The sequence below is a fragment of the Cyphellophora europaea genome, assembly GCF_000365145.1.
Source record: "Cyphellophora europaea CBS 101466 unplaced genomic scaffold supercont1.2, whole genome shotgun sequence".
Lineage (NCBI taxonomy): Eukaryota > Fungi > Ascomycota > Eurotiomycetes > Chaetothyriales > Cyphellophoraceae > Cyphellophora > Cyphellophora europaea.
In genome coordinates this window covers 1,386,228-1,412,471 of record NW_008481808.1, presented here as the reverse complement: position 1 = coordinate 1,412,471, position 26,244 = coordinate 1,386,228, and the positions used below count along the sequence as shown (strand labels likewise).

Here is a 26,244-nt window from a genome sequence, read left to right as displayed (position 1 = left end):
GTGGAGCCGTTAGGGGCAAGGACTTGAGACACGACTGGCTGTGCGCTGGGATATCTCGAGCTGACAAGCAAGGCGGGTGGCTTGGTGGAGAGGAGATGGAACAAATAGGAAGGCGATTAGGTGCAAGCAAGCCTAGTGAAGCTGCAGGTAAGCCCTGGAAGCTGGAATCACGGAAGCTTGATGCCCTTATCAATGTTAGGGCGGCCTAGAAGGTTCTCCTCCTTTGCTGACGTACAAAAGGAAGGCTTTAATTCTTTGGTAACAAGCAGAGTGGCCGGCTTGTCTGAATGGATAAGAAGAGTCACAATGACAAGAGAACCTCGCTGACACAGAGACTTGTTGAGATGGCCTGCTCGAGCAAGAGCCATGCCTGCAGCATTTGCCCAGGCCTCAACTTGGCAGCGCAAGTACGCGTCACGTGCGCTCGGATGCAACCTCCGGGGTTGCCCCCCACCTGCTGCGCCGCGACTCTATACGAGCAGTCTCGCCGGGGTTGTGTACTCTGTAGGTCGTAATTGACTCGAGGGCAAAAGATGCTTGACTGTTGAATTGCCGCCACAGATACCGAAGAAATAAAACACATAAGCAGTAGGTTTTCTTCCGGTCCCATGCAGTCTGACGTTGCTTGTTCGACGATATATGTACCCGTTCACTGCATACTATATTGACGCGCATTGACGCGCCTTGAGAGCCATGGTCGCGAAGCCTCCCATCCTCCAAGGTCAGACGCCAAATATCAGCCTTGGAGGCTTTAAAGAGAAGATACTCTCCGCTCCTCAATGGCCGGTTCTAAGCCATCTCAACGCCGACACCAGTTGGCTCATCTCACTGGCGTACCCACCCAATGCAAGGCGACCAGCGGGCAGAACCCGATTCAACATTTTGATCGACCCATGGTTCACCGGCGCTCAATCAGACGTCGCAAGCTGGTTCTCCACCCAGTATCACGCAGTTCCCTCCAGTATACAAAGCATTGCATCCCTCAACAGCATCCTTGCTGACGTGGAAACTGCTTGTCTGTCTACCTTAGGGACACCTGACGCCAATGGCTCATCCCCCACCAACTTCATTGACCTAGTGGCCATCTCGCATGAGTTCACCGATCACTGCCACCGCGCCACCTTGGAGGAACTTCCTTCCCATGTACCCGTATTCACAACCACCAAAGCTGCCCAATTAGTCCGCTCCTGGTCACATTTCGACACCGTCGTCGATGTTCCCCCTCTCACAGCCACCACAGACTGGCGCAACACTTCAAACCCGCCATTGCCTTCCTGGCTCGGCATCAGCCGCCTCACCACTGAAGGCAACTCTCTCTACTACCACTCCGCTCTCATCTTCTGCATCGCCAAAGCGTCTCTCTCTGCGCTTCCCACGCCCGAATTGGACAACACAGCAGCAGAAGCCGTAATATACACGCCACACGGCGTAGAGTCCGGCACATTCAGCCAGCTCAGCTCCGCCCGCCCTACAATCGAGACTCTCGCCCTCCTGCACGGCCTCCACGACGTCTCCATCACGCTTTCCAAGCAGCTCAACCTCGGCGCCCACAACGCCTTCAGGGCGCAGAAGCTGCTGAAGCCCAAGTACTGGGTGGGCACCCACGACGAGGTGAAGCGTGGGCTGGGACTGATCGGCCCGTTGCTGAGAAGGAAGGCCTGGACCATTGAGGACGCAGTGCGGCAAGCCGCCGAGGAGGAGGGCGGTGCCGGTGAAGGTGAGAAGCTACCGTGGGTCGAGCTGGGAAATGGGGAGTCACTGGTACTGGCGTGATTCGGGCACCTGGGTATACATACTTATATATACGGATGCGCAAACTAGAACTCGCTAGAGCGCAGACCAGACTCGGTCCTCTCGATGTGAAAAATCTCTTTAGAAACGCCAAACAAGCGCACGTTCGTTGGTTGCCCTCGCGTCTATGTCAATACGGACATAAGCCGTCAAGTGATAGGCGGTCTGCAGAAGGGTCACCCCTTCCGTTGCCGTGCTCTCATCCATATCCACTCAACTGTCCCACGCATGAACGCCGTTCCTACCCGTATTCACAGTCCCATCGTGGTCCCAAAGTGCCGGGCTCCCCAGCCACACAAACATAATCGATCAAGCAAAACCTATTGTCCACCCTATCCACCGTGATCATGAGGCCGTCTCTTCCAACGCCGCTGCAGCCACTGCAACAGCCCAACCACGCCCTCATTCTCATGCTATGACCAGCGATCATCACCCACCCTCCGCGCAGTATTGCGTCTCGCAACCGTCACCTCCACCGGTCCCGGTGGCGCTGTTCCGTTGGCTGCCGCAGCCCCTTTATTGGCAGTCGCGGTGGCTCTCGCCTGCCGCCTTCTCTCTCGCTCCGCCGTCTCAGTCACCGGCGTTAGTGTCGTTGGCGTGCCGTGACCGCTGTCTCTACTACCAGCCCCACTGATCAGGCTCTCTCGCGTGGACTGCCTACTCAGCCGATTGGCGGTAGTGGTGTTCTGCCTCGGCAGTCTACTCTTGTTCACCGTCATTTCGGCGGCGCCTGCAGTCTGCGCCCGTGCCAATCCAGGCATCGCGAAGGCAGGAGAACCCTCGCGAATGTAGCTCGGACCGTCGCGGGACATGGGCCGTACGCCGGAGGAACCATTGGTGTACACCCCGTTCTGCCTGCGTCGAGGGGTGGATATTGTTGGCGGGTCGTAGATACTCACCGACGTGCGATCGGTGCGACCGAGCTGTGGAGAGCCGGGCATGCTCAGTTGCCGCTCTAGTAGATGGGGGGGAGTGGTGCCCGAGCTAGTGCGACGCATCATACCCGGATGCTTGCGAACACCACTCGATGGATTATTGCCGCCATGACCACTGTGAATGGAAGCAGTATCGTTATCCTCCCAGCTCCGGAGCAGCTCCCCCGCCATGCTGCGGACGAGGATAGCGGGATCGGAATATTGAAGCTGTTCGATGGCGTCATAGAGACCACATTGATCGAGTATAGAAATACCATCGTTCGTGGCCTCGCATATTGAGCCGATGATTCGGAGAAGGTTGAGGCGGATGGCTGGCTTGTTATGGTTGAGCTTTTGTCCGATGATGTCCCATAGCTGTTGGCTTTGGGCCATAGAGGCAGCAAGCGCTGGCGAGAGTCGGAGCAGCTTCTGCATAGGCTCGAGTAAATTCTCGAAAGAGGTCGATTTGCTGCTGGCAAGCGCCGCAATGATGCCTGTCGTGAACTTCTGGTTGTCTAGTAGGTTGTCTTCGACCTTGGAGGTCTCTTCTTGAAGCCAGGTGAAGATGGCATCCAGGGCAGTGACCTGCCAGTACGGATCTGACAGCAAGGAGACATAGAAAACTAGACCTTTGTTCTGCCATAGTTCTCTTCGAGCAGCACGGCTTGAATGCGCCATATCGCAAAGAATAGGCAGTGCAAATTCTTTGACTGGCGTCTTGTCCTGCTTGACAATTCTCATCAAAATTGGGATGATGCCAACGAGAGCAGCGTCCTCTTGCCTCCTCTTGGACAACCTACACAAGTTGTAGATAGTGTTGAGAATCTGGTTCGACATTTCTCGCGAATGGGGACCGTCGACGCCGTTGGCAAGTAGGTCCGACAAGACGTCTATAGCGTTTGAATTGTGCAGTGCATCGAGTGTTGTTGACAACATGGATAAGTTCTTGATGAACTTCAACATTGTGATCTGGTGCTGAGGTGACATCCGTTTGATGTTCTTCAGTACTCGATGAAGAACAGTGCGCTCAGCAACGAGCTCCTTAACATAACTCTCGGCTTGCGAGAAGATGAAGAAAATGCTCGCGATCCGAGCTTCGCACAATTGCGCAAGCTCTCGTTGTTCACCTGAGTCTGAAGGTTCATTAAGTACTCTGTTGAGAATGAGAGATAGCGGTTCGAGGACGGAATTTCTGGATAAGATGCGGCAAAAGTCGTTTCGTGGTGTCGAGCCTTGCAGTGCAAACACACTCCAAATACCGTTGACGCCGATAAGAACAAGCTCGCGATCATCATCGTAATCGTCCTCCAGAAAATCTACGAGGACAGATAATCCACCGGCGCTGACAAACATTTGTAGTATCAGAGTCGATGTCTGATACATCTGGCGAACAAACGCGGCGGCCTCAAGCCGGATCTCTCGAGGAAACTTTTTCGAGGCGAACTTGTTGATCTTCGGTATGCCACCAACGAAGCAGAGATTCTCTTGCACGTCCTCATCGTTGAAGATAATGGCGTTGACAATTTTGAGTAGGTTTAGAACCACGTCCAAGCGCTTGCAATCTTCCAAGATCTCCAGAATCGGTAGAACGCCGTGGGCACTGATTATAACGCTTTTCGTTTCTGAGAACAGGTCGAAGCAATTCATTAGATCTTCTGATATCTGCAGCAGAGCATCATCGTCTTGTAGTATCTTCAGCTGCCCGACTAATGCTTCAACGTCGGTTCGCAATCGAGCATGCTTATCTCGGGCAATGTTCGACTCCAGGTCGACCTCGGGCAGGCCTTCTTCAAGCTCAGCGAAAGGATCATCGTCTTCTTCTCCGTCGTCAGGTAGCCACGACAGATTAGAGATCTTGGATGCTAGCATGAGTTCATTGGTGTCTGTGCTGTCCATCTTCTTCTGGATTGTGCTGGGTTGAGAGAAGACATCAGAGAAATCTTCATCATCCTCATTCTCGGCGTATCTTTGTATTTCGATTGAAGATCTCGTCCTGCGCATCGACAACCGCCCCCTGGGCGCTGGCGGTCGCTTGAGACTTCCTCCGGCTTTTGGCGGAGGCTTCATACTTTGCATCAGGTCTGTCACACTAGGAGAGTCCAGAATCTTTGAAGGAGCCTCGTCCTGCAGTTTCATTCTCCGCAGTTTTCGGTCAAGCGAACCTTCGTTAGCTTCTATGAGATCGGAGAAATCTTCGACCGAGCTTTCCCGGAAAAGTCTTGTTGGCTGGGGCTGGGTCTGGGGCTTCTGAGCCGTACTTTTAGTCTTCGACAAGTCTGTGGTCTGTCTCGAAGTTGGCAGAGACACCTTACGAGGTGTCAGTGTCGTCGGTACCTTGCTCTTGGTCTTTGGGACCTCCGATTTATGCCGTGCATGACCACGACCAGGCGGTTTGCTTGGTGATGTTCGCCCAGTTGCTGGTTGAGGCGGCTTTGTCTTTGCTGGAGATGGGTCTTTGGTGCGTACGGGTCCTCTCAACGTGCTGTCCTTGTCATCCTTGTCATTCTCTTTTCCAAACATCTGCTCCAACGTGGCGGATGCCTTTGCCTTTTCCGCGAAGAGTGGGCCACCCAGATTGTCGTTAGCCCGCAAGTGGGGAAGTCCTAATCCACGGGAAGGAATTGCTGTAGGGAAATCATTGTCCCAGATATCATCGTTGGCGTCCTCAACAGTCATAAACCGATCTGCAGGCGTTCTGGAAGCCTGAGTAGATGATCTTGATGGCGTTTTTGCTGAGCGAAGATCTCGTGGTACTGGACTTCCAGCCGAATTCCTGGAATTTTTGCGGCCCATGCTACCATCGGGTGAGTCTCGAAGGGCTTCATTCCATTCTTGCACACTTTTGACAGCTTCAGTGTATTCAGTAGCTTTCTTGGCCACTTCGGTTGTTGATCGTTTCGCGCTGACGATCCACGGATGCTTCAGCAACTTGCGAGCCGAGACTCGAAGATTGGGATCTTTTTGGAAGCATTGCATAAGGAAGTCAATGACGACCGGCGAAGCGCCTTGAGGAAGAGGTGGGTGGTCGTCATTGACAATCCGGAAGAGAGCAGGCATGGCCTGCAGCTGATGGTAGGGCGGCCGGCCATCAAGCAGTTCAATGACGGTGCATCCCAAGCTCCAGATGTCTGAGGCGGTTGTGGCACCGGTCAGCTCAATCACCTCTGGCGCCATCCAATATGGAGTTCCAACAACGCTAGACTCATTCAACCCTGCTGTCCTGGAAGCGACTCCGAAATCAGCCAGTTTTACCAATCCTTGCTTAGTCGTCAAGATGTTGGCTCCTTTGATATCACGGTGGATGACACCCTGCTCATGGAGATAAAGTAGCCCATGAAGTACCTGGGACATGTATAACGCGACCAAATTCTCGGGAAAGCGACCAAAGTTCTTTGAAATGGAGTGAAGCGAGCCATTTTCGCAGTATTCAAGGATAATGTTCAATGTCTCGGGAGTCTTTTTGAATCCATGGTATTTGACAATGTTGGCATGATCCAGATTCTTCAACAAATCAACTTCGAGCATAATAACTCTCAGCTCACTCTTCGGCAGATCAGTGAGTCTGATCTGTTTGATAGCAACTGTCTCGCCTGTTCCCCAGTTAAGAGCTTTGTATACGGAACCAAAGGCGCCTTTCCCGAGACAGTCGCCCAACTGGTAGTCCTTGAGCTCAGAGATATCGGATGCTTTTGGGTTCTCGTCCTTTTTCTTGGGACTGCCAGGAGTCCGCATGGGCCTTGATCGGCCATGGATGATCGTCTGCGCATCGTCGGCGGGAGGGCCTCGGCCGGGCATGGCTTAAACGGCTAAGAAAGCGTTGGATGTTGTCGACGTGATCGGCGGTTCGTCATTTGAGCACAGTGCTCAGTGGAAGCATGGAGGCAACCCCAATCGTTGGCCACCGATGTTGTGATGATTGGGGCGCTGAACGGGAGGGCAGCAGCAAAGCGTCAGGAACCAGCCTGATTCGGGGCAAGAGCTGCGGCCGAAGAGGAGACAGTTGACTCGAATGCGCACGTCCTCAGCGCGTCGCAGCAGGCCAACGTGCCGTATTGACTGAGATACTGAACCAGGTGAGGTTGGAATTGCAGCTGGCGCCAAGCGGGTGGACCGAAGTGAATTCCAGGTTCTCGCGTTTTGGTCTCCGCAGCACGCGACTTGCCTTCCTTCCAGCATCCCGGCCCAGACGCCCGCTGTCTTCAAGAGAGCTAAGTCGTACCACTACGGTGTCACATACCATGTTCTTGAGCTTCAGATGCTTTATACCTTAGGAAAACTGTCCCGGACCGCTCGGCTGGTCTGTAGGGCAGCTATCCGTCGCCTCATTCAGTGGACTGTGCAACGCAATATTCAGCTTTTTGAATAATTACAATCCGCCGCCCAAACTAGAATGTTGACAGTCCACACGGTCCTGGAACTTGCCACACTGCTACGAAGGCTTCGCATCAAAGGCTCTTGCACTGTGTATTGCTTTGGCTGACCTGGTAAGAAGTAGCAGATGTCGTATACTTGACTAGACATGGTAGAGCGGCACACGTGCCAGAGATATCTCGGAGCTCTCCATAGCAAGGTATTCTTTGCGGGTCGAGCTTCCGGACCGGGAGCTTCAATTTTGACACCGACGGGATCGGTGAGGTACTGAACCTTTCTACCGAGACTAGTCGCGGCTGGAAGTACGGTCCAGTCCTGCCGCTTGCCGTGATGCCGCCGTGCGCCTGATGAGACGAGGGGGAAGAGTATATACGTGATGCCATCAGACAAAAAGGTAACAAACAACCTAGTGGCCCACCTCTAGCAATCTGCCTTGTCACTTACATAAGGCTGCCGCTTGCTGTTTGCTACCGGTCTCCAATGCGCAGATGAAGTTAACTCTTCTAGCCCTCCCCTAGATCTCGCGCATCACATCTGACAGCAACAGTCATGGCCCGCGGAAACCAGCTCGTCCTTGATGAAGATGACGATGAATATTCCTGCAATTCCTGCGACCGATCCTTTGGAAGTCGACACGCCGCTCTCCAGCATGCCTCGAATGCGAGTATTCACCGCAGTGAGTGGTGCAATAGGTGCAGCTGGCTTTTCATATCTCCCGATGCCCTCCGCCAACACCTCGCCAACTCTTCCCTCCACAACCATTGCGATCGATGCAATTACGATGTAGGCGATCTTTCCGACCTCGCCCGTCATCGCGAGGATGTCCACTTCCAGTGCTGCGAGTGCATGAAAGTTTTCCAGAACCAAAATAACCTTCGCATGGTCAGTGGCCAGGGATTTTCATGTATGAGTATGCTGATTATGTCGTAGCACAAGCAAGTCCACTTCGAGCGCGATGTTGAGTGTTATGGCTGTGATCGCGAGTTCGCTACCACTTCCGCCATGGTCCTCCACCTCGAACGAGGGACATGCGGCATTGGTACCGACAGCGACGATATCGCCGACTGGGCGTTGGGCTGCATCTACGCTGATATGTTCACCACGAACGGCGGTGGCTCATGGTCGTTCGAGTGCCCTGGATGCAACGCCACCTTCCGCTACGTGAGCGGGCTTCTGCAGCACATTGAGAGTGATGCATGTGATCAAGAGCTTTGGAACAACCCGATCGATGAGTTGCTGGACCTGATTGAGTCTGAAGCTCGACGGCTACTGTGAGAGTAACGAGCGCACCCGTTGCAAGCTGGAAGTTCTGGATCAGCTGCTGGAAGCAATGTCGAAGTTCTGCCGGACCGAGTCCTAGATCGAGAGTCGACCTCGAAAGTGTCAGGTGTAATCTGAATGAATGGCCTTGCGTGAGTTTCGCGCGACCCTCGAGGGGGATTGTTGTTCCTGAGCTGGTTAGCATACTACAGCCTTGCAGCTCCAGGCGCCAAGCCTTGAGTGGCGGCTGAGGATGATGATGAGCTCACTGCAACATTGTTTCAAAAGTATCTTCTACTCTTCATGCCTACTGTTGTGTTGTTCTGATGCCAGGCCGGTCGCTGCGTGTATTTCCGCTATAGTCCGCCCAATGATACGAACGCCATGAAAGCGGAATGAGTCTAGATCGACGCTTCTGGCAACCAACGTCTTGGGAAGCATTCGCTGTTGCCTGGTACCCGACGTTCACCTTATGGGAATCATCTGTATTGTGATGTCTTTCTCGATTGCCGGTACCATTTGATAAGCCAATTGTGCAACCTCGGGAGTCTTAAGCATCCACTATGTGGTTCTATCGGGCGGGCGCCACCTTTCTCTTCGTTAGGCTATTCCTTCTGCGCAGATCAGTGAACGCAGAACAGCAGCAACTGCTTGCGAAGGAACCCGCCATTCTTGCTCAGCAGCCAGCCGAAGCGAGAAAACTGCATGATTTCACTTGGCGTTCCGCATTCTTCCACGATCTCGATGACCTCGAAGTGCCTGGTTACATAACTATCAATGATATCGTCACGGCATTGGGCAGCAGACCCGTCCCGCAGCCGCTCGCAGTTGCTGCAAAGCCATGGCAGCCCGCTGTCAAGTCAGATTCCGACCTGGTTGGAGTAGCCGCTCCAGAGCGCCACTCAGTCTTTGCTCCTTCCGGGCCTGATGTTTCGGACCGCGCAACAGTCATCAACCTGGCCAAAATGACGTCGGATGCGTACGTCCTTGATCCTTCACAGCCTGACTGGCTCAACACGAGCCTGAAGTTCAACTATTCATCAAGCTTTGGTTGGGATGGCGATGGTCTCCGAGGCCATGTCTTTGCCGATACGTGGAACAAGACGATCATCGTTGCTTTCAAGGGCACCACGGTAGATCCCCGAGAAAAATGGCGGTACTCCGACAGAGTCAACGACAATTTGCTCTTTAGTTGTTGTTGTGGGTCGCAGCGGCCTGACCCATACCCGTACCCACCAGTCTGCAACTGTCCCTCAGATACTTACCAGTGCAACGAAACCTGTTTAAGCCAGGAACTTGGACAGAAAGACCGCTATTACGCTACGGCACTCAGTGTCATGTTAAACGTGACGGCGCAGTTCCCAGGCTCCGAATTCTGGGTTGTCGGTCATTCGCTCGGCGGCGCTGTGGCCTCGCTGGTGGGACATACATTCGGCTTGCCGGTCGTGACCTTCGAGTCACCTCCCGAAAGATTGCCGGCACAAAGACTTGGTCTTACAGGTTCCAACGAGCCTCCGACATACCACATCGGCAATACTGCTGATCCCATATTCATGGGAGCCTGCAACGGGTGGCAATCGTCCTGCGGTATTGCAGGATATGCTTTCGAAAGCCAGTGCTTCACAGGCAAACGATGCCCTTATGACACGGTTGGGGATCTGGGATGGCATTTGAGCATTGCCAACCATCAAATCAACACCGTCATCTCTGAAGTCTTGGAGAAGTACAACACCACCCCGACCTGCGCCTCAGACCGAGACAGCGAGTGCGTGGACTGCTACAATTGGAACTTTAACACCTCAGCATTTCTTTCGTAGCCGCGTCAGCGCAACTCCGGCTTCGTCCCGCATTAGTGTGGAAGTCAGTCGGTCAGTCAGCGGCAGTGGTGCTGTTGCATGGTGGTTTGGGCGCTTCCATTGCGATGCTTACCCCACGAGGCGCTCACGAGTCGGTCGGATTCGTAGGCGAAGGCGGATATGGAAGATCGTTCCCCGATGTGAATCTAAACCTTGTCAGAGATACGAGCACGTGCAGATGATGGCTGCAGCATCGCAGAGATCTCGGGTCTTCGTGATAGTCGCCCTTCCACTTGTAGATCCTGTTTGGTCGCATTGGGCGAAGATCCGAGTTGGAGAGATGGCTTTCGGCAGGGCCTCTGCCCGAAGCAGCCCGAGCGGCTCCGAGCCTTGTTTCGCGAGCCTTGGATCTCCTTGCATACTCCGTACTGTGGTCCTAGAGGAATTTTCGAGAACAATAATGGTCTAATGGCCGGCGTTGACGTCGGCAGCAACACAAGGCTCCTGCACGAAGGCCAAAGCAGCTAAGTTCTTGAGAAATAGCTCATGTACGGACCGAACAATGACATCGGTCAGGAAGAAGCCACAACCGGCCATTTCTTTCTTGTCTCATCTCGGCGGCACTAATTATTGACCAGCAATTCGATGAATCTAGGACTTCAGCTCGGTCTCAGTCATTCCGGACACACGCGGTCTCAGTGCTGCCAGCCCATGAGCTGCTCCAGCAGCGTAGTCGGGAGGCGCCGCACCCTCGCAGAGCTGAATCTGGGGAACACGAGAGGCTATTGCGAGAGCGCATTAATGCAGGAACAAGATACCAACCACTTTGCGCAACCCGTGCGAGTGGTAGTCCAGCCCTGCCATTCGGGGAACAAATTTTCAATCGCGCATCAATAGGCTAAAATCCAACGTTCTTTGACCCCTGTCACGCTGAGTATGCAAAGTTGGAGTGCGTGGAGTGCGGCAGTGCCGTCTCAGCAGGGTTGGACTCGACGTTTTAGGCATCCCCGTGTTGCTCCCGGCCTGCTACTCGACTGGCCCTTCTGCAAGAGGCTTAGTTCAGTTCAAAGCCAGCTGAAAGCATCGCAATTCGCTGATACCTCAGCAAAAAGCTCACAAAGTGAGCTCATATTAGACATTATTTGCACCATGTTTGACATAAAACCCGCGCGAACATCGTTCTCCATGCCACGCGGGTGTGGCTCAGTCACTCCACCGGGCCGTCTGCCGTGGCACTGTGGTGTGCGAGGCTGCCCCAACAAGGAGATATCAGCGTGCCCACGGCTTTCGACCAGCTAATCGGTGGTTAACCAATGCCAGATCGTCTTCTCGGAACCCCGGAGGATGAAAATGGAATCATGCACCCGATGCACCAGAGCGAGGGCTCGCGGGTAGTTGCTGTTCACCATAAAGCAAAAGCATATCACACCCACACCCACACCCACACCCTTTCTTGCAGATCCATCGACATCACATCCATCACCCCACGAGGTATTCTATTACGGCCATGTCATTCTACACGACAATGACCTTTCCACCCTACCAGCCCTTTGATCAGGGTGATGTCTACCCAAGCAACCAAATGCCTTATCTGCCCTTCACCCTTCCGCAGCAGTCATACCAGCCTCCTTTCCAACAAATCTCAGCCTTCTCATCACAACAGCACTCGACATACCCTCAGCAGTACTTTGTCGAGCAGCATTCCCCTACCTATACCACGCCAGCGTATACCCCGGGTCCGCACATCATGCAGCATCTGTCCCCAGCCCCGTCACACAGCGCATACAGCCCATCAACTCCTCCGAACCTAACTCTACCATCGGTAGGCAGAGCGGTAGTGATCGGAATCAATTATTTCAACCAGAAGGGCGAGATGAGGGGGCGTGTAGACGAGGCTCGCAACTTGTCGCGGTACCTCCAGCAAGTCAAGCGATATCGAAAAGAGGACATCATACTTTTGACCGACGACCAAAACGGACCCTTTGGACAGCCAACCAAGAAAAACGTCCTCGGTGCGCTCTTCTGGCTCGCGAAGAATGCACAGCAGGGCGAAAAGCTCGTAATATATTATAGCGGCCATGGGAGTGTGTCGATCAACAAAAAGAAAGCCAAAGGCAAGAAACCCTCTCGAAGCAGCCCTGCCACCGCAGATGAAGAGATGGAAACCATCTACCCGGTCGACTTCCGGTCATTCAAAGAAGGCATGATCAAACCGTCCGAGCTGCAAGAGATCCTGAAGCCGGCTAACGACAAGGGCGCTAAGCTCACGATTATTCTGGATGCACATACTGGTATGAAGTGAGCGTCCCCGTCAGGCATCTTGGTCCTGCCAGAAGATGAACCTTTCTCGACCCTGGACGACGAAGCCAACATTTTTCCCTGAAGAGTTGAGCGAATCAGGCTCACTACATCCTCAAGCTATCCGCCGACATGCCTTCTGGCATGGAAAACAGCTGGAGACTTCCTACACGAAGTGCTGAAGCACTTAGCGATCCCGGCGTATAGTACGGCGTGTTTCGGTCGACAGAGCCACCATTCAACGATAAATCTGTGGATGGCAATACCTGTCGGCGGTCGTCCGGGTCGCACCAAGAATTTTGCACCGGAATGCAACTTGCCCACTATTTGACATGCGTCACGACGAGCAGCGCAGTGCGCTTTAGACGAGACGAATGTCACCTACTCAGAACGACTCAACGATTGTTTACGTGGCAGAGCCATGACACTTACGATGATACCCACGAGACCCCGAAGCGTAGACTGTTGCTCCCACGCAGGTCCGGTCCCTTTTTCATCAGCGAAACACCTGCAGCGCCTTCTATTGTCTTAAAAGTTAGCGAACACCTACATGAAATTCTCTAATACGGGCTTGATGGCCTACTTTTTACTTTCGATACCTCTCCAACTTCTTTGTACTGTATTTGAACACATGAATATTCGACAATGTGCCTGCAAGCACGGGCAACGACCCTTCAGTTACGAATTTCTTCGATCTCGCATTTCCACACCGCTTTGTTTCCCTGATGAACAGATTGTTAAGGTGGACGAACCAGTCAATGCAGTTGTCGCTGTCGTTCAGTGCGCATGATTGACGCGTCCAACACGACTAACCCAACAGACACCGCATCCGAAGTCTGCTCCGTACGGCAACTGCTCCTCCGCTGAGACATACTACAAGCGTTCTCTTCTTGAAGCACTTTCTTCGATCTGATATGGCGTACAGCGACACGAACTATCCAAAGCTACAGTTTCCACATCAACCATTCTTCCCACAACAGTTCTGGCCGTGCGAGCATCGTGCGTCATTATTAACAAGTCTATAGCGTGAGATACAACTCTACATCCACCACTTCCCCACCAAAAGCTCCCCCATACACTAAAACGTATCACCCGCCCAATCCACACCCCACTCCACCCTCCTCTCCGCCTCCCTCGCGCCCATCCGCCAACAAACCCAATCCTCCACGCCAACCCTCCCCTTCACGCGCGCTAGCACCGCATTCCGGACCACCCCCTCCCACTCCCGCCACCACAACCCCACCAACACCGACCCATCATCACCACCACCACTCGCAGACCCACCAAACCCCCACACCACCTCCCCAACCTCAAACCTCTTCTCCGGATAAATCCTCAACAACCCCACCAACCAGTTCCCCGGCCGCTTATGCACCACCACGTCCTCATACTCGACCGGGAAAGCCACGTCCAGTTTACCGCGGTACTTCAGCGCGGCGAGCAGCGTGCGCACGTGGCCCTCGAGCAGTGCCGCGGCGGCCGAGACGCCCTCGATGCGCCGGTGGAGACGGAGGCTGCGGTGCTCCGACTTGTCGGTGACGCAGAAGTGGCGGGCCCAGATGTCGAGGGGGGAGCGTTCCCGGGATGAAAAGGACGAGGATGATTTGGAGAAGAGTTTGCTGCCGCCGCTGCCGCCGCCGCCGCCACCGGAGGTTTGTGGTGGGGGATGTAGGCGGAGACGTGATGAGGATGGTTCGGTGACGTCGAGGAGCGGGAGGAGGCTGAGGGTCAGGTCGAAGTCGGTGGTGGTTTCGCCTGATGAGGTTTTGTGGGTGCCGCTGATGCGGAGAGAGGGTTTGGGTGGGAGGGCGGATTGTTGGAGGATGAGGTTGGTGAGGGAGTCCGGGTTGGTGAGGAAGGGGGCGTGTGTGGTGGTGAGGGTGGTGCGGTCGGGATTCAGGGCTGAGGCGGGGACTTGGTATTGGTGGAAGGGGAGGCTGGCAAGGCTGGCGAGTTGGGCGAGGGGGTTCGTGGGGGGGTGGGAGCGAGACGGAGAGGTGCTGGTCGTCGTGGCGATACCGGTGCTGGCGTTTGGGTTGGTGCTGGCGCCGGTGCTGGTGCCGTGGCTACTCGACGAGTAAGCAGGCGGGGCGTCAGAAGGCGTCGCTTCTTGCTGCGTAGGTGCATCTGATAAAGACTGGCGCTGTTGACTGTTGTCGCCCTCATTGCCGTCGCCGCCCCACACGTGCGCGCTGGACTTGAGGTCCTCGTGCGACATCTCTAAAATCCTTCTGAAGCAGATGAAGTGGGACCCGCTCGTCAACAGCCCGTTCTGCGCAGAAACGTCGGTCGCTGTAGCTACGTAAAAGCCAGCAAAGTCTCAGATTGAGACTCACCTCGCGCGGGAGAGCCAGTCGACGTTCCTTATATGTGAGTACCACAACTCCACCACTGGAGGCTTCGGCCCAAAAGTACAAATGTCTAGAGCCGAAGCGGATATAATGCACGAACTCACGCGTCACAGCCACACAGCAGGCGCCCGCAAATCTATTGGTTGGGGTGCCCGTGCGTGGAGTTGTAGCTCAGCCCAGGCACCCGCAGTTATCTGTTCAATGCATCCAATCAATACCCTGGCTTATCCGAACCACCACAAGGCTGGAAGCCAGGTGAACGGCTGAGTCGATGGAAATGTACTCCTCGAATGCGGAGCACCGGATCGTGAATGTGACCACATCTGGTGGGAAATGCGTGGATGGAAGCAGTCTCTTGTATGCATGTATTTGACCTTGTAGGCATATTCCAGCCATAGTATCTCTAGACACTCTACAAGCAGGCGCTCGCTCGCTCGCTCCAGGAGCCGTAGGACTGACGCCTCGAGTATGCTTACATAGGAAAGTCGTCATCGTCAATCGGGGTGTCCAAGCTCATGACATCAGTAGTGTTCCGGAAGGTGCTCAGCACCACTCCTTGTGCTCGGACACTCAAAAAACACCCAGGCTATGCATAAAGGTGGAAGAGGCAAGGGGTCTCCCCTCATCTCAGACTCAATCTGATGTAGATCTCACATGCAAGCATCAAAACGCCGACCCCCCTCCCTCCCAATTCGTCGAGAGGCAGCGCGTTTTCATGCAGTCTCCAGGATAACGTTGACACTCACGCCTGGCTTATGCCCACGTTGACCTTCAACGAGGAGGGGACTCATCGCTCGTTTCTCTAGGATCTCCCACCTGGCTTTCTCGTCCTCGCCCTGGCTATCACGATAGCTCCCAATCCGCTCCTTGTCCTTTGCTTCTTGCTCTTTCTGTTCTCTATTCTGCGACTCAGCCCTCCTGGCACGAGCGCGTGCCTTGGCTGCTTCGACAATTGCGGCCTTCTGCGCCTTCTCACGCTCTGCCATCTCAACAGGATCTTCGATGGCATGCTCTGGGGTGCTAGGATTCGAATTGAGGGGCCCCTTTCGATCGCGATCAAGCGACGATTCAGAGATCTGTTTCTTGTGGCTTGGCATGGGAGCCGGGTCACCCATGACTAGGCCCAGGCCCGTCGGCGCGGCCACTCGTTCTTTGCTTTTCTGCTTGGCCTCTTCTTCGACTCGTCTAGCTTGCAGCTTCGGGCCTGGAACCATGACCCGCGCGCTTTGCTTTCTGGATAAGCTTACAGTCCGTGCAACAGATACTTCTGCGGCTGGTTTCGCTTGCACGACAGTTATGCCCTCTCTTGCCTGGGGCGAACCCTGAGCCTGTGGTTGCCCAAGGTTTGGAGATGGCTTGTACACCGTTTGCGAGAGCATCGGTGAATTTGCACTGGGCAGGGTTTCGCTTCTCAGTGGTCTCCTGGTGCCGTCCGCGGTTTGTTCCGGCTTTCGGTAGCCGCCAACCCTCGTTTGGCTGAGCGCCGGTGACACAACTGCGCTGTCGGTCGCTGACCTAGTCATCCTCATCGGAATAATGCCCACTTGTTCAACCTTCTCAACGGTGCGTTTCGATGCAAACCTCGAAATAGGAATGAATTTCGAGTCCTTCTCGGGTACTGGAGGTGGTCTTTCCTTGCGTGTGAAACGGTTCGGGTTGTGTTTCCCAGGACCTGGAGACTGTGGGATAGTAGGGGACTCTTCGATAGGTCTATCATGAAGCCGAGTTTTCGCCGCCGCCCCCTGGACTAATTTGTTAACGGGTTCGGGCTGGGGTTTGGGCGTTGCGGACAAAGGCAGCTTCTGGGAGGACTGCGAATACACCGAGGTGGCAGACAAGGGTGTCATCTGCGATGGAGCGATGGCAGGGACTGCCGATTGTACGTGAACGGGAGACTCAGCTCGGTACCTTGACACAAGCGCTTCGGATTTTGCAGGCAATGGCTTTTGGTGCTTCTCCTCGGCCTTCACAGCCGCATCTTCCTTCCGAATAGCGGGTTCTGCTGCTTTCGACGAAACATCATCTTCAGCGACGGACGACAACGGGTTCGGAGAGATACCTCTTGAAGCGACCGTAACCCTTTCCGCGGACAAGTTGACGCTCTCAGTATGGCGTGCCGGATCCTCGGCTATCTGAGAAGGTGTCGCTCTGCTTTCCGAGCCTCTGCGGGGGGCTGTGACATGCGAAGAGGGCATTCCAGGGTCGGGCGGAAGCAGCTTCGTTGAGGCGGCGTGCTTTGGAGGAGTGTTCGCTCGTGCCCTCGCCATCTGATCAGCACCGATCTGGTTGGATTGATTGCTACCTGAATGCGGATGAGCGAGTTTCGAATTAGGCAGTTGGGCCGCAATGGCAGCGGCTTTGTCCCTCATAGAGGCTGGCAGCGACATGGCTTCAACTGCTGCTATCGTTTCGTCGAAGATGGCAGTGGTAACAGAGAATCGGCTGTCGTTGGGGTTTGGCGTACTATTAGCCGTTATGGTTGACCTACTTGACTCAGGAGCTCCAGGCGCCTTGGTTTCAGCTTCTGTCTCGGTTTCAGGCCTTTTGTCTGTCCGACTTGCTGCATTGAGCTTCGACCGCGTCCTAGCCAGGGAGACCTGGACAGAATCGGGCCGTGTCATGACAAACTGGCCGGCTTGGTCTACTCCACGAGAATCTCGGAACGATTTGATGTCGAAGAAAAATTCTTCCATTGTCGTCGAAGAGGAGGCAGAAGATTTCGTTGAGTGCGCAGCACTCCAGGGCTCTTTGTCGGTGCGTTGCGTTGACGCAGTGTGCTCCTCCGGGCTAGACACTGCCGCTACACCTGTGCCGTCTGTAAGCGGATTGACGACCCCACGACGTTGCTGGGCCGGACAAACATCCGCCGCGGGAAATCGTGATGACGCTGGGGAGAGGCGAGCAGGCGACGTGTTCGATCTTCCAAGGCGTCCTGCGGTTGGAGACTTTATGTTGACTTTACCGTTTTGTGTAGGAGGGAATAACGAGTATTTGCTGACGGCAGGTGAATGTGTGGAAGACCTAGGCCCGGTGATTGGTGGCGGATACGATAAGGTGGGAGTACTCTGACGACGTGCTGAACGTGGTCGATCGGCCGACTTGGGTGCTTTGTCATTCCGTGAGTCTTCAGTCGATGGTCTCGACAGGTTCTGCGACTTGAGGTTCTCGAGAGTCCGGCTCCTACGAGCAAGGAGAGACGAAGAGGAATTCGCAGACGGCAGGCTGCGCAGGGCCGACTCGCTGGTGTCGAGCTTCGGCAACGAGGCCTGCTGACGTGGATAGTCTGCACCGTTCTTGCCGGTAGAAACCAGACCAACTGGTGGCGATGGCTCGAGGTCGAGGATTGTCTTCGGTTCGCTCCCTTCGTGAAGTTTCTCGGTATGCTCGCGGTCGATCCGTATTGACGGTGGAACTCCAATCGGCTCAGGCGTGTGCGCTCTAGGTTTATACCAATGATGTCTGGGGCCCGGATCATACCCTCGATCGATCTCCTCATAATGCTTTGACTTAGAGAAGCCCTGCTTGGCTCGAAAAAGATTGCCTAGCTTCTTCCACTTCGCGGGCTGAAGACGTGCTTGCTCCGGAAACGGGCCTTGTAGACCAAAGACATGTTCTGGTAAATGAGGGCTCTGTTCGCCATTGGTGTTGCAGAAAGCCATTGGTGGGTGTCCAGGACTTCCAATAGCAACGCCAATGAGGTCTTCCTCGGACTGGGACCGAGGTTTGGTCGACTCGGGCTTATGCAATGGCGGCGATGAAGGGCCCTCTGACGTCTTCGGTCGTTTGAAATGAAGGTCGATATCGGGCTTCCTCCGCGGTCGGTCGTTTACACCACCTGAAGTAGTTGGTCGAACATGGTTAGGGGAAGCTGAGGGTAGGGCGGAGAGATTGGCGACTTCGGCGGCTCGCTGGGAGTGGAGATCCGTGAAGGCGAAATCGAAATCGATATTATTATGGAAGATGGGAGGCTTGGGTGAAGAAATGATAGGAGTATTATTGTGGCGGCCGGTCCTTGATAGCCATCGTTTAGGCATACTGACCAGGCCAGCCGGTGCAGATGCCATCAACGGAGCAAGGAGATGGAAAAGTTAATCAGTGATGTGGAGGTCCGCGAAAGAAAATCATCGAGGACGACCGACAGACAAGCACATAAGCGAAGGGGCCTGGGGCAAGTGAAACAATAATTGTGGTAGAAACGAGAAAGCCTGGGTCAATCCTGCCAAGCGGCAGAAACGCGTACGATCTGTAAGCTGTGGAAACAATCTGATAGAAAAGAAGGTGAAGCAACGATTGCAATCAAGATGTTGTAAAAGCTTTGTAGCTTGGGGTAGGCAGGAAAAGAACAGGGAAGAAGTGCTGATGAAGTTAATTACCATGCCATGGGTAGGGTTTGCTTAGATGGAAGGCTGCCAGCATCTGGAATTGCGAGCTGCGAGCAGGCATGAGGGGAGGGCGCGAATCTCGCTCCTCACCACGGCGGGCCTCTCAGAGCTCGCTTTGAGAGAGTGACACAGGCGAAAAGCAGAGCAGTACGAGGTGGAGTGGTGCATCGAGCGGGTGCTGCCGAGGCGGCTGAGTTGATGAAGGCTGACACTAATCTTTGACAATGCCAGTCAGAGCAGCCGAACGGCACAGCTGGCACACAACGGCCATCTGAGAAGAGGGTGGGTGCAAGAGACCATGGATTCAAGGTCAATTCGAAGGCCAGAGGTCAGGATTCGAGATGGAAGGAGAAATAGTGTGCTTCACATGAGTGGGGACACGCTCGAGGCGCCCAATCACTGGCACGGGTTACGCGGATAAGCCAAGCTTAAAGCCAACGTCGGTCAGCAGGATTAACTCACACAGAACATGCACAGCAGTCCACCACGCGACCGGGATAACGAGATTGGAGACTGGTAACTATCAATGCTGGGCTACAACACAGCAAATGCTGATCATGAGCTCGTGTCTGTGCGAGTACGGAGTACAAGAGCGCTGTATACTGTCTCCCAGCCCCGGATAGGTCGCGCGTCCTTGTCTTGCGAATCGCCCGAAGCGAGATGCCGATCCCCTGTCGATTAATTTTAACCCCCGGTTCGTGGTTGTTCGATGAAACGACGCTGCCTTTGCCGTTTTGGATCATTTTGATGGTCACAGTTCCGAAAATGAGAGCCATGGCGCTGACATGTCGACGCCGCTCCGGTTCTATAAACGGGTCATCGCGAGCACGTCAGCTGCAAGAAGGGTATTTTCACCTCACCATGTGGATTGGGACCTGCTGCACACAACCGTGCCAGATGTTGTGCAGATGTTTCGAAACGAAACAGAAAGGCTAACTTCAGTGGCGCCGGCGTCGCGCTATAAGAGGACCCCTTTTTGTGGCTGCAGCACCGCTTCTAACTCACTGAGAGTCATAGGTACGGAGATACAACTACGGGCCGGGACGGAGTAGCTCGAAGGACAATATTGGTCCATGCTGCCTCTATCTCGAACTGAGTACCAAGTACGTCAATGACGTCGAGGTAGAACCAGGCTTGGACATGTAGCGCAGTGCAAGCATGGCTGGGAAGATGCACTGAACTGGGGGCTCGCTAGAAACTTCGCATGAATGGGTATCCTGTTATGATGGTGTCGCCTGACTCTGGTTCGGTATAGCTCGCTGGCCGCGCGGTATTTACTGCTACGATCGCCTGATGACAGTCGCATCGAAGCGACGAGCAGCTGCCCCTCCACGCGTTGCGCATGCTTGCTGTCTGCTACTCATCTGCGTCTGAGCGAGGTCTGTGTAGAGTTGTAGGAAGCTTGAATAGTAGAGAAAAGCCAAAGGGAGCTTTTGCGTGATTCTGGCGGGGTTTGGCGCTGCAAGATCGGCTTCAACCGCCTGAAAGGCAGCCCCCATGCCTCGGCGCGGCAGCCCTCGGCCGCCGCCCCTCCAAACAAACAACGCCTTGCAACGTCAGAGGTATCAACCACCGCTCGAAATTTCATCCCGCGATCTTCAAGGTGCACCCCACTCTCTTTCCATCAGTCCATCCTCTCACCTACATTCAACGCATCTGTCATCCGACCCTTCAGTCCCATTTGACATCGAACGCAGCGCGTCTGTTATCCGTTTACGACCCACGATACCCTGCTCCCAAGTCGCACCGACAGGCCACTCATTTCCTAGTCTCAGACATCTCAAGTGCCTCCCACCATGTCTTGGCAAGGTAAGTTGACGTGCCCTCAACCTGTATGCTGTCGAACACGGCGCTGACCACTCGCAGCATATGTTGACACAAGGTATGACCTTTTCCATGTCTACCATTCTTGCGTCTAACCCCATCCTAGCCTCGTCGGCACCGGTGATGTCGACCGAGCCGCCATCGTCAGTGCCGCAGGCGACAGCGTTTGGGCAACCTCATCGAATTTCAAGGTCTCGCCGCAGGAAATGCAAGAAATTGTCACTGCCTTCAAAGATACTGCAGAACCCAAGAATATTCAGAGCACCGGGTTGCATGTGGCCGGTGAAAAGTTCATAGTACTCAAGGCAGACGACACCAGCATTTACGGAAAGAAGGTAAGGAGACTAAGGGCTCGCCTAGTCTACAGACGGTGTCTCTGAGCGCAGGAGCTGACAACATATCTATTGCAGGGCAAGGAGGGCATCGTCATCCGAAAGACCAAGCAGGCGCTCCTCATCGCACACTACCCTGAAAGCGTCCAGCCCGGCAGCGCCGCGAACACCGTTGAGAAGCTGGGCGACTACCTCGTCGGCTCTGGCTACTAGACCGGCATGTCTTCGCCGATAGCTTTCGCTTTGAGGAATCTAGATTTTCGAAGAGCTCGAGAACTGGCTTCAAGGCGAAATCGCCGACGCAGCAATAATCCACCCGGGATTCACGACTTGCACGACCAAACACACATCCACGAAGCATCTTTGGGAGCAGCCACCTTGAGTGCGCGGGGGCAAACATGGAAGATCATAATTGGTTGGAGAGAAACGGGGGCGCGGAAGTGAAAAGAGCATATGAGACAACGTCGATGCGATTGCGGTAGGCAACACATACCAGCCCACGTGCAGCCAATACAACCCACAAGACAAACTCTGGTCCCTCGTCTGACCCCTGGCGGCGGTGGTGCGTTCTAGGAAGCAGACCCCGATATCAAAGTTGTACGAATCGCCCCTTTTCTAACCCCACGACCATTGAGCCCGGCCTAAGCTTCCCTGCCTGTCTTCTCATAGCAGATGCCACGCCAGTAGCGATGCCTGGAGCTTCATGTTTCCGCGAGAAATAGATCATTAGGAAAAACGCTCGCATTCTCGTTCTGAGCACGTATATCTAGTACTTAAGAGCGCCGCATGCCAAAAAGCATTCGGCGTCTCCCCACCTACCCGCCCGCCAGCTGCCCATCCGTCGTACTGCGCCGTCCAGAATGCGGTTGCAGGCAAGCAAACCAAATCTTGAAAAAGTCCTTGGAAATGTAAAACCGCGATGCAGAATCGGTGTTTCCGACACTCTATGAAGGCGATCCCTGACTCTATCGATTCTTGATGCTCTGGTCCGCTCGAGTATCTGTCGTCCATGGCTTGGTAGAGACTCTCGAAAGCCATGGCTTGCCTTTGAATCGAGGCTCCCCGGTGTTGTGAGAAGGAAACCTGGCACTTTCTGCGTTCAAGTGACCCTTGATCCTGTAGTGTGCTGTATAGATCCCAAATCTCCCGAAAAGCACCAGACTCGGGCTTAGCAGCACTTACCGCCCATGCCCCCGGCTTGCTGACCTTGACCAACATTGACCCCGGTTCCGGCGCCACCTTGCGCCGCTTGAGCATCCTTGTTGCTGTCGATCAATCTCTTCTTGATGTCAGAGGCTAATGAGTAGAAGGCCTTCTCGATATTGATGTTGGACTTGGCCGAGACTTCAAGGAAGGGAATGCCGAGTTCATCGGCAAGGGCTTGGCCCTGTTCTGTTGAGACTGCGCGCTTCTCTTCCCAGTCGCACTTGTTGCCAATCAGGATTTTGTTCACACCTTCTGATGCATGTTGCTCGACGTTGGAGAACCAAGTCCGGATATCTTAACGAACTGGTTAGTACGAATCGAAAAAGGTTCAGAGTAGTGTGCTCACTGTTGAATGACTTCTCGTCAGTAACATCGTATACGAGGAGGATACCCATGGCGCCCCTGTAGTATGCTGTGGTAATCGTTCGGAAACGTTCTTGACCGGCGGTATCCCAGATTTGTAGCTTGACTCTTTTGCCATCAAGATCGATCGTCCGGATCTTGAAGTCGATACCGATGGTAGTGATGAATGAAGGGGTGAAGCTATCTTCAGAGAACCGCAGTAGACAACATGACTTTCCAACACCAGAGTCCCCAATAAGGAGCAGTTTTATCTGCGTTCGACGTCAGTGATCTTGATTGAGGGGGGGAGCGGTGTCAGGGCATGCGTACCAAAAAGTCGTAGTTTCGCGTGCCTGCCATGGCGGCTGTTGAAGAAGGCGATATGGGCTACAGAATGCCAACAGTCGTAGAACAGTGAGAGGAGGCGAGTATGAGGCACTCAATGTCGTTGGGCAGCGGTCGTGATCACCGGTCGGTCTGCCTCGAGGACGCTGCAAATGGTCCGATTGCCGGTTGTATGCTTGCTTGACAGCTTGAACAAGGCTGCTGAATGCTTATGGAGGATGCGCAACGATCCTTTGGGCACGAGTGGTTACGCGGGAAATGGTGCGACAGATTGAAGTTCGGAAGCGGAAGTGGAGGGAGGACGCAGGTGAATGATGTAGCCTGGAGCGAGGTTCGAGCAGGGGCGCCGCAGCGTTTCTTGGCAGCCGTGGGGACGTCAAACGACATGCCCATCACGGCCGTTAGCTTTCAATACTTTACTGCCTCGCTTGCGCAAGGTCGTCGGTGGCAATCAAGGCTCAATCAAGAGACGGCAACAGCATAAATGCCAGCATGCTCTATTGTGCTCGTTACTGTGAGCGACGCAGACGCAGTCGTCTCAGACACATCCTAACAGGAACGTGGCGCATCTTCTAATACCCAGACCGCAACCTTGAAGATCTGGCAGGCTTGAGATCTCGCTTGTACTTAGGCAGCCTTGAAGGAGTATCGAATCTTCTATTCCGCTGGGGGATGCATATGGAGAGAAAGCGGGCTTAGCGGGCCCAGTACCCGAGCCTCCACAAGCTGAAGGTAAGAATATCCAAATGAAATGACGTCAATGTTCGACATTGACATGACATTCCGCAAGAACTGCAGTGTGAGCTACCCGAGCTTTTCATCGCCTAGCTAATCTGGGTATACTGCTGCGACTGAGAATCTGGGCCAGTACGAGCCACCGATAGGGCTACTCGTGCCTTCTCTAGCCTGCGTCCTACACTTGAGGCTAACCTGAGCCTGGCACACAGCACGAGGAGCTGTTGTTCGTGTGACAGCTGCAATGTCAATAGTCGACGAGTATGTGAGCGATTTACTATTGAAGACAGCTATTGACAAAACAACAGCCAGATACGCCGTCTGGACGCGGCCCTTGATAAGTTCCAGGTCCTTCAAGCCTCTTCCGGACGGGCTTCCCTTCTGACAGAGGAACCGGAGGTTTTGCAAGTGGATGCGCCTGACTCGACTCAGGATTCTCGCCTGACTACTACGGTCCGAGCCTTGTCCACTACTTCCGCATCGAGGCCCCTCTTGACCCGACACAGACTGCGAGGTTTGGTTGCTCAACTTGCACAAGAGTCGGAAGCTCAAAGTTCGGCCCATCACTCTGGAGATGATGCAGAGCTTGCTTGGCTTGCAGTTGGAAAGGCTACGGTTCAGCTATACGGTTTGATACTGAACTCGCTGCTGGAGCAGACCATCCCCTTGAGTGAATCAATCTGGTATTGGGATGACGTACTGGGCTCGTATACCAACACCGTACTCTACACGATCCAGACTAGCCCGGAGCGCTTCTATAAGCAAGCAAAAGAAGTCTATGCCGACGCAAAAGAGAAATGGCAGAATAACCATGGACTTCGAGAGTCTGCTCAAGAGGCGCAATCGTCTGTACAAGAAGGCTGGCGGGAGTTCTACACTCTCGTTCAGAACAGCATCAAGGAAAGATCCTTGTCTCAAGCAGGAACCAAAATCCTGTCGCCTTTCTCGATCTGCCGCATGCAAGCGCGCAAACACCAGACCAGGATCAAGCGTTTACGAGAAACCAACGCCACCTCCATCGGCCTCATCGTTGACGAGGGTCTCTCGTTTCAGCCTGTGCAGGACCTTGATGCTAAAAGTCCCTCCCCAGCATTGGATCGCTCACAATGGAGGAGCACCGTTGCTAAAAGCGTATCACTACTCGAGAACGTCCTGCGAAATGCTACTGTTGATGACGCAGCGAATGTGAGCGATTTTGAGGAAAGTGTTTTTAGCGCCGTCGAAGGCGACCCTGAGTTCGTGGCCGTGAATGAGGCAAACGAGAGTACCACCGACCCTTCCAAGCTCGCCAAACGTATACTCCATATACTCGATGATCACCTGCCCCAGCAGGAGGGCGAGTACACTGTTGTGAGTACCGACTTTGGTAAGCCCTCGCGGCTTGTTCGATACTGGATTCCTGGCGTCTTCTTGTTGCTTTCCGGCAGTACGCTCCTTCGCATCCTTGCGAACCGAAAAGCCGAGATTGTACAGTGGGTCCGAGACTTCGGCTCCACGGCTCAAGACTTCTGGCTGAACTGGGTCATCGAGCCCACCAAGAGGCTGATCGGCACCATTCGCCACGACGCAGACAGCGAGATCGCGATCCAGAGTAAAGAGAGTCTCAAGGCCGATCGCGACAGCCTCGAACGCATGGTGGTTGATTTTGCCATCGAGCACCCCGAGAACGGGACAAAGTACAGCGACTCCGAGATCACGTCGCTTAGACTCAAAGTCAAAGAGGGGGATCTCACACCAGTACTAAAGGCGTACGAGCGGGAGATGCAAAGCCCCATCAAGAACGCAGTCATGGGAGACTTGGTCCGTACCCTCCTCATCCAGATCCAGAAGACCAAAGTCGATGTCGAGGTTGCCATCGGCGGCATCGACTCCCTTCTGAAAAGCCAAGAGCTTCTCTTCGGCTTTGTTGGCATCGCCCCTGGAGTCTTGATCTCATACTTCATTGCGCAATGGCTGAGAAACACCTTCGGCGGCCGCAGAGGTCTCCAGCAAAAGAAGCAGCAGGGCCAAATAGTGCGACTTTTGAGAAACATCGACAGGACTTTGACGAATTGCACGCCCACGGAGAGCGGGATACTGTCGTACAAAGACCACGGCCTCCTGCTGTGTGAAGGCCATGTCCTGCGGCAACGGGCGGTGAAGGTACTCCCCGGCAACGTGCAGCGAGAGTTTCTCGAGGATTTCAACGACCTTATGGACATCCGCATGGGCATCGATCGCCAGATCAAGGTGCTAGAGCGCATCCAATGGGTCTATTCAAAATGGCTTCTATGAAGTCTGCCAGCAACAGCCAGTCT

At 54.2% G+C, this 26,244-nt stretch overlaps 10 protein-coding genes across 10 annotated transcripts; 6 read left to right on the top strand and 4 right to left on the bottom strand.

Annotated features, from left to right (window-relative positions):
- Positions 1-693: 693 nt before the first annotated feature.
- On the top strand, positions 694-1,773 carry HMPREF1541_02038 (uncharacterized protein; the record flags this gene model as incomplete). Its single annotated transcript, XM_008716394.1, has 1 exon — positions 694-1,773. The coding sequence occupies one exon, from the start codon at positions 694-696 to the stop codon at positions 1,771-1,773; it is 1,080 nt and encodes a 359-aa protein (XP_008714616.1).
- A 431-nt stretch (positions 1,774-2,204) lies between these two features.
- HMPREF1541_02037 (uncharacterized protein) lies at positions 2,205-6,500 on the bottom strand (the record flags this gene model as incomplete). Its single annotated transcript, XM_008716393.1, has 1 exon — positions 2,205-6,500. One exon carries the CDS (start codon positions 6,498-6,500, stop codon positions 2,205-2,207), a length of 4,296 nt encoding a protein of 1,431 aa, XP_008714615.1.
- Positions 6,501-7,625: 1,125 nt separating this feature from the next.
- HMPREF1541_02036 (uncharacterized protein) lies at positions 7,626-8,351 on the top strand (the record flags this gene model as incomplete). Its single annotated transcript, XM_008716392.1, has 2 exons — positions 7,626-7,958; positions 8,007-8,351. The coding sequence occupies 2 exons, from the start codon at positions 7,626-7,628 to the stop codon at positions 8,349-8,351; spliced, it is 678 nt and encodes a 225-aa protein (XP_008714614.1).
- A 548-nt stretch (positions 8,352-8,899) lies between these two features.
- On the top strand, positions 8,900-10,153 carry HMPREF1541_02035 (uncharacterized protein; the record flags this gene model as incomplete). The annotated part of the gene is made up of 1 exon (XM_008716391.1): positions 8,900-10,153. One exon carries the CDS (start codon positions 8,900-8,902, stop codon positions 10,151-10,153), a length of 1,254 nt encoding a protein of 417 aa, XP_008714613.1.
- Positions 10,154-11,657: 1,504 nt separating this feature from the next.
- On the top strand, positions 11,658-12,434 carry HMPREF1541_02034 (uncharacterized protein; the record flags this gene model as incomplete). Its single annotated transcript, XM_008716390.1, has 1 exon — positions 11,658-12,434. One exon carries the CDS (start codon positions 11,658-11,660, stop codon positions 12,432-12,434), a length of 777 nt encoding a protein of 258 aa, XP_008714612.1.
- A 1,074-nt stretch (positions 12,435-13,508) lies between these two features.
- HMPREF1541_02033 (uncharacterized protein) lies at positions 13,509-14,648 on the bottom strand (the record flags this gene model as incomplete). Its single annotated transcript, XM_008716389.1, has 1 exon — positions 13,509-14,648. The coding sequence occupies one exon, from the start codon at positions 14,646-14,648 to the stop codon at positions 13,509-13,511; it is 1,140 nt and encodes a 379-aa protein (XP_008714611.1).
- An 846-nt stretch (positions 14,649-15,494) lies between these two features.
- HMPREF1541_02032 (uncharacterized protein) lies at positions 15,495-18,815 on the bottom strand (the record flags this gene model as incomplete). Its single annotated transcript, XM_008716388.1, has 1 exon — positions 15,495-18,815. The coding sequence occupies one exon, from the start codon at positions 18,813-18,815 to the stop codon at positions 15,495-15,497; it is 3,321 nt and encodes a 1,106-aa protein (XP_008714610.1).
- Positions 18,816-20,959: 2,144 nt separating this feature from the next.
- Positions 20,960-21,532, top strand: HMPREF1541_02031 (uncharacterized protein; the record flags this gene model as incomplete). The annotated part of the gene is made up of 4 exons (XM_008716387.1): positions 20,960-20,972; positions 21,030-21,045; positions 21,094-21,322; positions 21,398-21,532. The coding sequence occupies 4 exons, from the start codon at positions 20,960-20,962 to the stop codon at positions 21,530-21,532; spliced, it is 393 nt and encodes a 130-aa protein (XP_008714609.1).
- A 955-nt stretch (positions 21,533-22,487) lies between these two features.
- Positions 22,488-23,227, bottom strand: HMPREF1541_02030 (GTP-binding protein ypt2; the record flags this gene model as incomplete). The annotated part of the gene is made up of 3 exons (XM_008716386.1): positions 22,488-22,819; positions 22,872-23,139; positions 23,198-23,227. The coding sequence occupies 3 exons, from the start codon at positions 23,225-23,227 to the stop codon at positions 22,488-22,490; spliced, it is 630 nt and encodes a 209-aa protein (XP_008714608.1).
- A 964-nt stretch (positions 23,228-24,191) lies between these two features.
- HMPREF1541_02029 (uncharacterized protein) lies at positions 24,192-26,221 on the top strand (the record flags this gene model as incomplete). The annotated part of the gene is made up of 2 exons (XM_008716385.1): positions 24,192-24,208; positions 24,256-26,221. The coding sequence occupies 2 exons, from the start codon at positions 24,192-24,194 to the stop codon at positions 26,219-26,221; spliced, it is 1,983 nt and encodes a 660-aa protein (XP_008714607.1).
- Between the last annotated feature and the right edge of the window lie 23 nt (positions 26,222-26,244).